Source organism: Prenolepis imparis, unplaced genomic scaffold (assembly GCF_030444845.1).
Source record: "Prenolepis imparis isolate NDT839.2.m4 unplaced genomic scaffold, iyPreImpa1.0 SCAF_3, whole genome shotgun sequence".
NCBI classification, from domain to species: domain Eukaryota; kingdom Metazoa; phylum Arthropoda; class Insecta; order Hymenoptera; family Formicidae; genus Prenolepis; species Prenolepis imparis.
In genome coordinates this window covers 21,106,176-21,118,205 of record NW_028141161.1, presented here as the reverse complement: position 1 = coordinate 21,118,205, position 12,030 = coordinate 21,106,176, and the positions used below count along the sequence as shown (strand labels likewise).

The 12,030-nt window shown below is 41.8% G+C and overlaps 4 protein-coding genes across 5 annotated transcripts in view; 1 reads left to right on the top strand and 3 right to left on the bottom strand.

Annotated features, from left to right (window-relative positions):
• Window positions 1-4,733, bottom strand: part of Sima (HIF-1 transcription factor component sima) — a 45,319-nt gene extending 40,586 nt beyond the window's left edge. The window contains exon 1 of the mRNA XM_083034429.1: window positions 4,167-4,733. Coding sequence (XP_082890555.1) covers window positions 4,167-4,210 — 44 coding nt within the window. The 5' untranslated portion in view covers window positions 4,211-4,733. The remainder of the gene's footprint in view (window positions 1-4,166) is intronic.
• A 1,069-nt stretch (window positions 4,734-5,802) lies between these two features.
• On the bottom strand, window positions 5,803-6,834 carry LOC145934163 (mitochondrial intermembrane space import and assembly protein 40-B). Its single transcript, XM_083034504.1, has one exon. The coding sequence runs from the start codon at window positions 6,832-6,834 to the stop codon at window positions 6,337-6,339; it is 498 nt and encodes a 165-aa protein (XP_082890630.1). The 3' UTR covers window positions 5,803-6,336.
• Window positions 6,835-6,847: 13 nt separating this feature from the next.
• Window positions 6,848-12,030, bottom strand: part of LOC145934164 (ribonuclease P protein subunit p14-like) — a 38,452-nt gene continuing 33,269 nt past the window's right edge. The window contains exons 1-2 of one of the 2 annotated variants that reach the window (XM_083034506.1): window positions 7,587-7,722; window positions 6,848-7,157 (exon numbers count right to left, since the gene is read on the bottom strand). In XM_083034506.1, coding sequence (XP_082890632.1) covers window positions 6,848-7,157; window positions 7,587-7,639 — 363 coding nt within the window. In that variant the 5' untranslated portion in view covers window positions 7,640-7,722. Of the gene's footprint in view, window positions 7,158-7,586; window positions 7,814-12,030 lie in introns of those variants that run through there. The other variant, XR_014425000.1, reaches the window with a different exon arrangement.
• Window positions 8,387-11,801, top strand: LOC145934351 (uncharacterized). The gene is given in 2 exon segments (XM_083034711.1): window positions 8,387-11,572; window positions 11,575-11,801. Coding segments are annotated over 2 exon segments (1,680 nt in total). The 5' UTR covers window positions 8,387-10,119.

Genomic DNA, 12,030 nt, shown 5'->3' with positions numbered 1-12,030 from the left:
TCATAGTAGATGCGCTTTAATTGACATAGTAATCTCTGCTTCCCCCTCTTATCTATCCCTTCATTGCCGATCATTCGACGAGGCGTATTGTAATATTTTTTTATTGACATATTGATAGATACTTTACGTTGTGTCGGATTAATGGAAAACACGTGGGGGCAATTCTAATATTAATTTCTTTCGTAATTAATTCTAGCAGACTTATTTATAATATGTAAATTTCGACTAAATTCAACAAAATAAAAAATCTCTCATTGGCTGCGAAATAAATAAAATTGTCTTGGCGATATAATTGAATTTAATAATATAATGATGTATCTCTTTTATGGATATTAAAGTAAACTCGACAAATGTAAAGATTTAAGGCTCCTGGGTGCTCACCGCGGCCATATTGGATTGTGACGTCAGAGGCGAGAAAGCACACGCTGAAAATTCTTAGATGCCATTTTTTAATGAAAAGATATTTCGATTAAGCAGCACTTCAGATGGCTTTAGCACACCCTTAAAAACCCCCGAAAACTGTCCTTTTCCCTTTATAATCAATCAACATCTGTAAAATGATTGAGATATCAGACTTTGACATGCGGAATGACTGCGCATGTGCAAAGACCAGACGGACTGGGCTTCATAATATTACATTTTACAGCTGTTGATTGATTATAAAGGGGAAAGGATAGTTTTCGGAGTTTTTTAAGAGTGTACTAAGGCCATCTGAAGTGCTGTTTCATCGAAATATTTTTTTATTTCGAAATGGCATCTAAGAAATTTTAGCGTGTTTTCTCGCCTCTGACGTCACGATTTCGACATGGTCGGAAAGGAGCCAGGAGCCTTAATAAAGAAAAAAATTTAATTATATAGATTTAAATTACTGAGATTTAAATAATCGAATTCTTTTTACTCTATCACCTGATAACTTAATTAAATGTCGATTTCAATGCTCGCAAATTGAAATTCTACGAAAAATGGCATTTCTACTGTCTCAATTTACTCAATTTACACTGTAAAATTAAATAAACGTATTTTATATGCGGTGTCACAAAATATACCTTGCGCACGCGAGGGAAAGTCTAAGACGTGGATCAAAGGTTTCGTAAGTCAGATATGCAAAAAGAAACTTTCTCTCTTTCTTGCTTGTACATATATAAAAAATTAATGTTGCAATAATGAAAAATCTGGGCTTCCTTGCCTAATTTATGGCCTACGTAACGGAAAGTGCATGCAAAAGGGTCAAATAATAATGATGACACAGACGTTGCTATTATTATACTTTGGGAAGTCCTCTATGATAGAGCTTACACGTAAATCGAGATATCTTTTGCCGCCTAAAACGTCCTACCGATACATGGCGAACGTGACAATTTTCGCTGATCTTGCCATGACCGTTCGCTCTGATGGTTATCATGTGACCCCGTTCATCATTTCCTTATAATCTACGAGCCAAATAGTTATTTTTGCGCGACGCAAAAATGCTTGCGGGAATTCTTCACGTGACAAAAGCATTCTCGATGGACCGGGTTTTTCTATAAATGTTTCTTTTTTTTCTAAATTAGCCAGTATCTTGTAAAATATGCTTTTGTTCGTATTTAATAATGCGATCGCAAAACCATGATAAAATAATGGCCCGAAATGTTCGATGAATTTACTCTGACTTTAAAAAAAAATCAAATTTAAATAATGCAACTGGACGATTAATTCATGATTATTGAATCGATTAATATTGATACATAATAAATGCAAAAGATAATCGCAGAGATAATCTTAAAAAAAAAAAAGGTAATATGTTTAATCTTAACGATTATTAATTTATAGATAAATTATGTAGATTAAATGTGATGTGTTGTTATGCATCGATTGGACTTTTGCATCGGCAAAGACATTTCTCGTTTTAACTTTGGAGTTTTTTAATATTATACATATAATATATTATATATATTATAATTATAATACTATTATAATATTATTATATTATTATAATAATATTGTAATTATTATAATAATATTTTTATAATTATATTATATTATTATAATTATAATACTATTAAAATATATAACAAAGAAAATTCATAGAGGACATGTAATGTGCGCTTTGTAATATTTTAGTATATATAAAAAAAGAGATATACTTAAATCGGATAGTATTTGAACTTTGAATTGTTGATTACGGTTAGGGTACAATCGTAGAAATTTTCCATTATACGTTCTTACGAAATAGATCGGTGTAGATATGAGTTACGAGTAAAGTGTTGGGTCGCTCTATCTTAATTATATGAGAATTAGCGCAGTCATAGACGCAGCTATCCGGGCGATAAAAAAATTAACTTCTGCTTGAGAAGCGTTTACGAGCGATGTCGTCGAGTCGGATTTTTTATAACAATAATAATAATAATGGCACGACTGACCTTATTTCATAAATTATTTATAGAATTCTACAAAGCATATTATCAGAAGGAAACATTTTTATCTTTTCGTTGAAAAAGTATATTGATGCAAAAATCGCACAATTGAAAGTATAAGTATCGGAGCGACATTTCGATTTTGCAATTTTCAATCGTAATGTCATATCCAAATATTTGTTTCTTCTTAAAATAAAATAACACGTCCTCATTTCATGATACATTAAACAGGTTAATAAAATCGATAAATTATATCTGACTCAGAAGGAAATGACAAGTAGTTTTATCTTTTTACTTAAAAAATATTTGATCGGAATCGTATAATAGCGGCACGTTGTTCCGCTATTTATTCTTTGATAAAAATTGAGTATATCAACAAGATTCGACACTATAACGAAATAGATAATGTCCCTGCATTTATCAAATAAATTAGGACGAATACACGGAATATTCCGGGAAAATTGTAGTGCTGAGATATTAAAATATTAATTATAATTTAAATATAAATCGAATATAAGAAAATAAAAAAATAATTGGCAATTAAAAAAAATTAACAATGATCCTATCGAAAATATTTGTAAACGTTTGAAAAAACATTTGGCCTACGTTTATGGTCTGAAATTATATGACATAAAAAGTGTTCGCATACCAGCATACCGTTAGAAAGTCATGTGAGAGAAAAAAAATAAGAGTGAGAGAGACAGAGAAAAGTTTCTCCCGATGGTATTAAACATATATATGTATGGTTATATTTTTCCATAATTGATTTAGATTTTTAAAGAAATAAACTAGATATACATTATTCCCTCCCCCCTCTCTCTCTCTAAACTTTGAAACAAACAAAATAACAGAGAAAATTTATTTACGTTTCTATATTCAGCTGTAAAAAGGTAAATAAATTGTGATATAAATGAACATATATATATATATATATACACATATATAAGTAAAGAAAGAGAGAGAGAGAGAGAGAGAGAGAGAGAAAGAGAGAGAGAGAGAAAGAGAGAGAGAGAGAAAGAGAGAGAGAGAGAGAGAGAGAGAGAGAGAGAGAGAGAGAGAGAGAGAGAGAGAGAGGGAGAGGGAGAGAGAGAAGTCGAATAAATTTTATCAAGTTAGCCACAAGTCATAATTCCTCAAAGTATAAAAAACGATTGTAATGACTATCATAAATAATATTAGAGCGAACAAAAGTATAAAAAAGTAATATCAAATAATGGAAAAAAATCTTGCTTAGGACCTCTTTTCTCTGTTTAAACAAATTTAAAGCAAAGGAAGATTTTGAAACAGAGAGAGGAAACGGGAGGTCTGATTAAAGCCCTCGCGAGAGTGACGAAGACATATGACACGGGTCACGTGGTGCTAGAGAGAGACGGCGATAGTAGCCGCAGGGAAGTGCGAGCGAGATAGAGCGCGGGATCGAGACAAAGAAGAAAAGAAAGAAAGAGAGAGAGAGAGAGAGAGAGAGAGAGAGAGAGAGAGAAAAAGAAAGAAGAGAGAGAGAGAGAGAGAGAGAGAGAGAGAGAGAGAGAGAGAGAGAGAGAGAGAGAGAGAGAGAGAGAGAGAGAGAGGATGGGTCCGATATCAAAGCAAAGAAGCGGAGCGATTGCGTCAAATATGCCCGTCGTTCTCTCTCTCCCCCCTCTCCCTCTCTTTTTGTCCTGAACTTTGTCAATTTTATGAGCAATATTATTGTGTCGGCGATATATACTCGGACGACAGAACTTATCATCGCGACCGGATTCATACGGTCGCGATCCGAAAATACAGACTCACCTCCTCTTCTCCTTGTGCTTCTTCTCCTTTCTATAAGTGTCCATGATGAGCCACGACGAGTGAGAGAGATATATGACGAAGGGACGTTACACCCAGCGCACAAAACCGGGACACTCTCGGTCACTGCCAAGGAACGTATCCGGCGCGTGCGTTTCTCGCGAAAGAAAGCTTCAGTTTCCTTTTTTTTTTATCGGTCGACGTAAACCTCGTTCGTTCTCACTGCACTCTACTCGTCGCTGATCACTTCTTTTCTCTCTCTCACTCTCTCCCCTTGTTTGTCTATCTCGGCGTCGGTATCGGGATCGATGCGCGCGTGTCACTACCGTTCAACGCGTTGCACCGCGAATTGAAAGACGGACAACGTCGCGTTCCGGCGAGGGAATAGATACCGATGTATTCATGATCTCGCGTGTACTTGTGTATCGTCGCGTTACAAACGCGACGCGCCTGATGCTGCAGCGTATAGTCACTGACAAACGCGGTAGCGCTATTATTATGCTGATATACACTTGATGAATCTCCGCGCGACGCTGGTATTAAGGTAGTACATACACGATCGCGCGAGCGGAATGGAGAACGGAGGGGGAGGAGCGCGATTGACGTCACGCGACATCCGCGAGTGTTTCGCCATCTGACGGCGTGTCGCGGAAGCTATCGCGCATGTCAGGAAACGCGCGGAACTTTGAACGTAGAAAAGCGCACGAATCCGTATTCTAATTTCTTTTTATATATATATATATATATATATATATATATATATATATATAATTTAATTTATACTCTTAATATATATATATATATTAAGTATAAATTAAGTATATATATATATATATATTTAATATACATTTAAATTTAATGTAGAAAATATATATGTATATATATATATAAATATATATACTCGAATATTTAAATTAAATGTAGAAAATAAATAAATATATATATATTTATTTATTTACTTATTTTCTACATTTAATTTAAATATTAGAGTTTTGAAAAGGTAGTGAAATCTTATTATCTACCCTGTATAAATAAATGAAAAAGAAATGGTTTCGAAGAGCGAAAAGAAATAAAGTGTAGGAATTGTAATCTTCTAATACAAACTATATATATATAGATATAGTACTTTCATAATGCAAGATTGATAAATTTAGTTTGATTAAATCAGTTTACAGATAGAAGAAGAATTGCTTAAATTGTTAACTTCAAAATGCTACAGTTATTTGCGAGAGACTATTTCAATAATTATATTCTGTAAATTATAGCTGCATCATATAATTATGCAGGATAAGTTTTGAAAGAGTGCATTTATAATTATAATTATTTTAAAATAAATAAAATTGTTTTGAAAGAATATATATAACGAATTAAAGAATGATTTATAATAAAAACAATTTGTGTCTTTTTAACTAATCAACATTAATAATTTGACAATAAACATTATGTAATTTTATGATTTTAATGTATTTTACTGTACTGAATGTATACTTCTTCTTTTATGAATATAACTACTTCTGATTAATAGTATCGCAATTCTTATTATGATTCATGCAAACATATAGTGCTCAGAGATTTTAAGATTTTTTTATTCATTATTTATTCCTGTCAATATGTATTTTTCATGAAATAAAAACTTGCCAAAAATTAATCATTTATTATTATTATAAAACAAAGTAATAAATGCATAAAGGACAAGTACACTAGGCCTTAAAGAGTCGCAAGGAAGAAATTAGAGCGACAGAATTAATAAGATTTTTTTAATAACAGACTAACATAAAATCTTTGAACAACTTTTTACTGCACAGTTGACTACCCAGACTTACCGTACATCCACTAATCACTCGATGCAAACACGCTTTTTAAATTTAACCTCTCTAGGCTTTGATCTAATAATTTTATGAAATATCAGAAATAGTTGATGCGCGTTCCTTGTCTTTTCTACTTATCTCCTACGTCACTTTTGTTCAAGATAGAGAGATCTTTCACATTTTAAGTCTCATTATTCATACGTTACAAAAACGCATGTTGCAAATACTACCAACACCGCAATATGACAAGGCGTGAAATCGTGCCTTCTCGAAAAAAACATTAAATATTCATTAATAGAAGAGAAAGAAGACACTATAATATCACCTTGAAACAGCGAAGTATGTGAAGTGTAAGTGACATCAGTTCAGTTAGTCTTGGCTCGCTCCACTTCTTGCTTCGTACTCGAAGTATTCACTCTCTTTTCGGTTGTCGCCTCCAATATATCGTCCTGACTAGCTATTGCCTTTCTCTTCTCCTCGCTGGAAGCGAACGACTTCTTGTCCGCTTCTTCATCCATCTCCTCCTCGTCGTCCAGATCGTCTGTAGGTGCGCCTCTGCTCTCGTACAAGGCCGGGTACTGCAACATGCAGTCCTGCATCGTTTCGAATACCTTACGACAGTCGGAGCCCTTCGGATCCGCAGTCGAGTAATGGAAACAGGAGAAAGCCTCGCGGAACTCTAATCCACACGGCCCAGTCGCCATACCACCTAGACACGGGCAATTCCAGTTGATCTCACCGTTAGGCAACAGTAGACCAGGACTAGGTTCCGGATCCGGCAAACTGATCTTGCTGGGTGCCGCGTGGTCCTCCTTGGATGCGAAAATAATGGTGTCCTTGCCCTCCTTGCGAATTAACGGCATGATTAATATATCCTTAGACTACCTCTCCGTGGTTAAACGTTCTACTGTCAGCTGTGAAGGACAGTAAATTCCTCGATGCTCGGTGTATCGTGTACACGCAAGTCTCGCTTTCGTATTTGGTGGCTAAAGTCAAGGAGGCTCGTAGCCGTGTATAAGCGTTAGATGGACAGCGCAAAATAAATCTACGCTTCGTAGGGTTGAATTTTAAAATGTCTATCGGACTCTTGGCTCCCTCCTCACCGCAAAACTGCCGAACGGCTTCGAGAATGTTCTTCTTCAGATATACGGGAGTTATTTCCAGACCAGGACGGAATGGATGTTTTCTAAAAACAGAAATAGAAAACAGATACAGTTTATTTGCACATTTTATCGTGTTACGTAAAAAAGTGCAATTTCTTGATTGTCAAATTTTGTTATAAACTTTTCGAAATTACTAAGGACCGTGCAACTAGAAGAAAATACACATTTTAATTGAAAAGAATGACTAAACATTCTTGAGAATCGATGAATTAAATGCAAATTCGCGATGCACTTTGCAACAAAAATTATCACTCGATGTAAATCTATTTTTATCTACTTTTTTTTACAAGCAACATACAAAGAGGAATTCTTTCTTCGTAACGCAGAATTGCATCATTCACTCGATAGCACTCGATTATGATGTAAGGATACAATTTGAGAAGCATGCGTAGAGGTTATGTTTCACGGGCTAACCTTAAGTCGCGTCTATGTGATATAATGAATGTACTAACATGGAAATATCTAAGTAATGCATCTTACACGGAAGCGGTGCCTCGGCAGTCATATCGATCTTGGTATCGAACAATAGGTATACGCAAATAAGGGGAGGGAGTATACGCGGTACTTACGCACGATGCGCTTGCACGGTGGCGTCTGATTTCACTCGCCTTCACGTGCCTTTGATAGGTAGCGCCGGCCTTTGATAGGGACGCAGTGCTGTCATCTGAGTCTGCGGAATCTGCAAAATCGAACCGGCCTTAGAATCTCTTTCTCTCTCCTCCAAGATAATTATATAGATAATTAAAAAATCCTTGTTTTTTCCGCTGTATTTTTATAAAATTTCTTTATAAAATAAAATCTTCTATTTTTGCAATATTTTTAAGTTTTACACCTATTCTATTTTCATATACACCTATTTCACTTTAGATTTAGATGCATAAAATGCAATGTATAAAGAATTATAAATCTTATTTTTTTATTTGTTTGTGGAAATTATACATAATTATTTCGATATGTCTCGTTTTGTAAATAATATAAAAAAGATATAAGTAAAGCAAAGGTAGATAAAAATTATTATATTGTGAAAAAATTAAATTTTTTAAAAATTGTTAATTGGCAAATCGATTTATTAGCATTTCGAGATATCGAATTTCTTTTCAAAATGCACGTACAAGTATACATTCAAATAAAAAAAATGGATCAATTTTAAAGCGCACTTATGAATGAATAGATATATATTTCCCAAGAGAAAAAAAAATTTGGACCTCGTCATTTCCGGAGCCGGTGTAAACCCGGCATTAGCCCGCCCGACGATCGACCATCCGCGCGAACTGCCGGCGAATGCAATTCGCTTCATTCGGGAGGGGAGCCCGTCGAGGATCCCCTAGGAACTCTGCTTTCAGTCGCAGCTCGGCTGCCTGTGCGCGACGATCGAGTCGCGCCGTTCACCTGCTTGCGTTGCGCACACATATACATACATAACACACACGTGCAAGTATACGTCACGTTCGTGCACGCACGCGCGCGCAGACCGCACATACATACATACATACATACATACATACATACATACATACATACATACATACATACATACATACATACATACATACATACACACATACACACATACACACATACACACAAACGTCACGGTGGGACGTGCCCGCACGTCCTTACGAGCGAAACGAATCGCACCGGGGGTGGCACCGTCATATCGGAGTTTTCGCGATTATTAAAGTGCACGTATATTCGTATATTAAAAGAAAGAGACAGGGGTGAAAAGGGAGAAAGAGAGAAAGAGTGTGTATATATGTGTGTGTGAGAGAGAGAGAGAGAGAGAGAGACGATTCTCGAGGAGGCGGAACGAGACCGGGGACCCATGCGTCGCGCGATATAGACGCCGCGCCGCGTATAACGTCGGCGCATACGCACACAGATACGCGCATCAAGCACAGACACATATACGCGGACGCGGCCGAGCGAGCCGCACGTTACTACGCCCAGTCAAGTCAGTCGGACGTCGGCTCGGGCCCGACGATACACCCCGACGATACGCTATCGCTGTTACACCCTGACGTTTCCCACGGTTACGCCACGCGGCTTCACGGAGGGCCCCGCCGACAAGGTGACACGCGGCCGGGACTGAATTCGCAAGCGGGGCGGCGGCGGGGCGTCGACGGCGACCGGGTATCCGCGACCCCGGAGGGCCCTGGAGCAGCCTCTGTAACAGTGAAGTGAAGCACGCGTGAAAGACGGGGGGAAGACGAGGAAAGACGAAAAGAGAAAGAGGAAGACGGAAGGAAAGGGAGAAAGAGTGAGAAAGGAGGAAGGTAGGGGAGCAAGGAAGAGAGGGCTGCAGGACGACGGGTGGTCCTGACAGCGAACGGTGCTGGACGAGAGAGGAGACCGACCGTTCTGGATAAGCGAGCATTAAACACCGGGGATTAATAACCGGGGCCTCCGTATGTAATTGGCACGTTAAGACGAGCTTTTTGTTGGAAATAAGAGACAGAAAAACGTTAAATCTCTCTTTGCTTACTTTGCGCTGGACTTCTCTCGAAAGCTTTTCCTCGGTGTTGGATATATCCTCTTGGTCCAACCCTTGGTTAAGGCTGATACCGCGGCGATGAGCTATTATCTTATTCCCCGGCTCGCTCGTGATTGCATGAATATAGTCGGGGAGTACCGTCACTGTGGTGGTCGCTGACCACCCTGACAACTTTGTCCCCGTCATCGTCGTCATCGGCAAGCATAGGAACTTCTCGAGCACGACGAGATAGTCGTCAACCGATCTCTCCTCTTCGCGCGACGCGCTTCGACGACGGAGCGACGTCGAAACGTCGGCCGAGACGACGCCGGCAACAGCGAACCACTCCACCGTCGCTGGCGAAAATCATCACCAGAGTCGTCATCCCGCGTCATGAAGGCCTAGCGTTCGACATCGTGGGTTATCGTGGGTCGTCAGCGCCGGTCGTGCAAGAAGGGACGGCGGCGCACCGGCGGAAACCCGGATAGTAGGAGGAGGAGGAAGTACCCGACAACATGGCCGCCGCCTGCTACGAGAAGGAAGTGGTGATAGGTGCCGCCGTGCACCACGGACACGGCCACCATCACCATCATCATCACCATCATCATCATCATCATCACCATCTCGGCAGCAGTGCCGTCGCGTCGTCCGTCGCCGGGGTGGCCGGGCAGACAGTGCTGCCGGCGACGTCTACCGGCCTCGACGACGCCACCGTCGTCACCGCTGCCGCCGCCGCCACCTCCAGCACCAACTCGTCGTCGACGACGGTGAACGCCGTGAATCCGGTGACGACGAATGCCGCGGCTACGGCGGCTGCGGCCGCGGCCGCAGCTGCCACCGCGACCACCGCATCCGCCGCCGTGGCCATCAACAACTACAAGGAGTACAAGGACTACTCGCAGCCGCTCCACGTGGATTGCAGCGTCGAGTACGAGCTGCCGAGCCAGGCGAAACCGCCGCCCGGCGGTGGCGAACCCCTCCTAATGATCCATCCGTGCTACTATCGACGCGCCGAGCGTGAGAGAAGGAGTCCCTTCGTCAATAATCTGCCGCCGCCGGCGGCACCTACGACGGCGCCCATGTCCGCCTCCCGCAGGAGCGGTCGCAGGAGCGGTGTATCCGCGACGGTATCCGCGACCGCTGCTTCCAGCGGCATCACCGCCGTCACGGTCGCTACCGCGGCGATCGCGGTCGCCGCTGCCTCTTCCTCGACGACGACGACGGTCGTACCACCGTCCAACAACAACAGCAACAACGTCGTTTCCACCAACGTCGTGTCTACCTCGGTCGTGTCGCCGGCGACGTCCATCGCGTCGTCCTCGGTCGCCGCGGCGGTGGTGGCCACCGCGGATTCCGGTAGCGGTCTGATATCTACGACCCACGGCCAGATGTCCGCTGTCACCCTGTCCGCTGGCATGGCAGCCTCGTATCGCGCGGCGCTCAACGTCGCGGCCACGTTGTCTCAGCAGCAACAGCCGTCTCAGCGGCGGCATCATCCTCAGCAGCAGCAGCAACAGCAGCAGCAACCGAGTCATCATCATCATCACCATCACCGGAGTCACACGCACGCTCATCATCATCATCAGCAGCAGCAGCAGCAGCAGCAACATCACAGCCAGCAGCAACAGCAACAAAGGTCCGTGACACCAACGGCTTCCGGTACGGCCGACCTCATCTCTGCGGATGAGAAAGCAGTTATATCAGGTATTTATCAACACTACTTCCGCGCAATGCGCGCCCACAATCATCAGCATCGCCAGCAGCAGCAGCAGCATCGCACCGCCGTGACTCACCAGCTCCATCATCAACCTCACCAAAGCGACCGAAGTTCCTCTTCTTCGTCGTCGGTCACGTCCCCGACGTCCGCGTCGATCTCCGGTATCCTCCGACAGTCCTATCAGCAGGCGTACAGCAATATCGCGGCTGCGAGCTCGAGCTCCAGCAGCCATCATCGCGCCGGGTTCATCGGCGGGTCGTTCATCATCCTTATAGGCGGCCGTCGGCGACGTTGCTGTCGCGGGCGGCCTCGCATATCGGTCAGCAGGCCTCCTCCATCACCTCCTCCTCGTCCATATTCGGTGCTTCCAACGGCGTCTCCGCCGCGGCCGGAGTCTCCAGCGTTTACGCCAGCACGATACACAGGGCATCATCACGCGACCTCCCTTCACGAGTACTCTGCGTTGATACCACTGCTTAGACGCCGAGCTATCACGCTCTCCTGCCCCAAAGTTAGACGATGGTCAAGCGCGGTTTCGCGATGCGTTGGGTCTCTACTACGTGTAAACAACCTGCAACAATATCAATAGTAATCATAATTGCGCTGTTATCATGAGTCCAAGCGAACAGATTCTCTCGATCGACTCGGAGAACTGCTTTCTCTCTTCCGATTCTGCCTTCTCTAGTACTCTGCGTTGATACCACTGCTT

Coding starts and splice junctions, on each gene's coding strand:
- LOC145934163 (XM_083034504.1), bottom strand. CDS start 6,834: ATGCCGTTAATTCGCAAGGAGGGCAAGGACACCATTATTTTCGCATCC.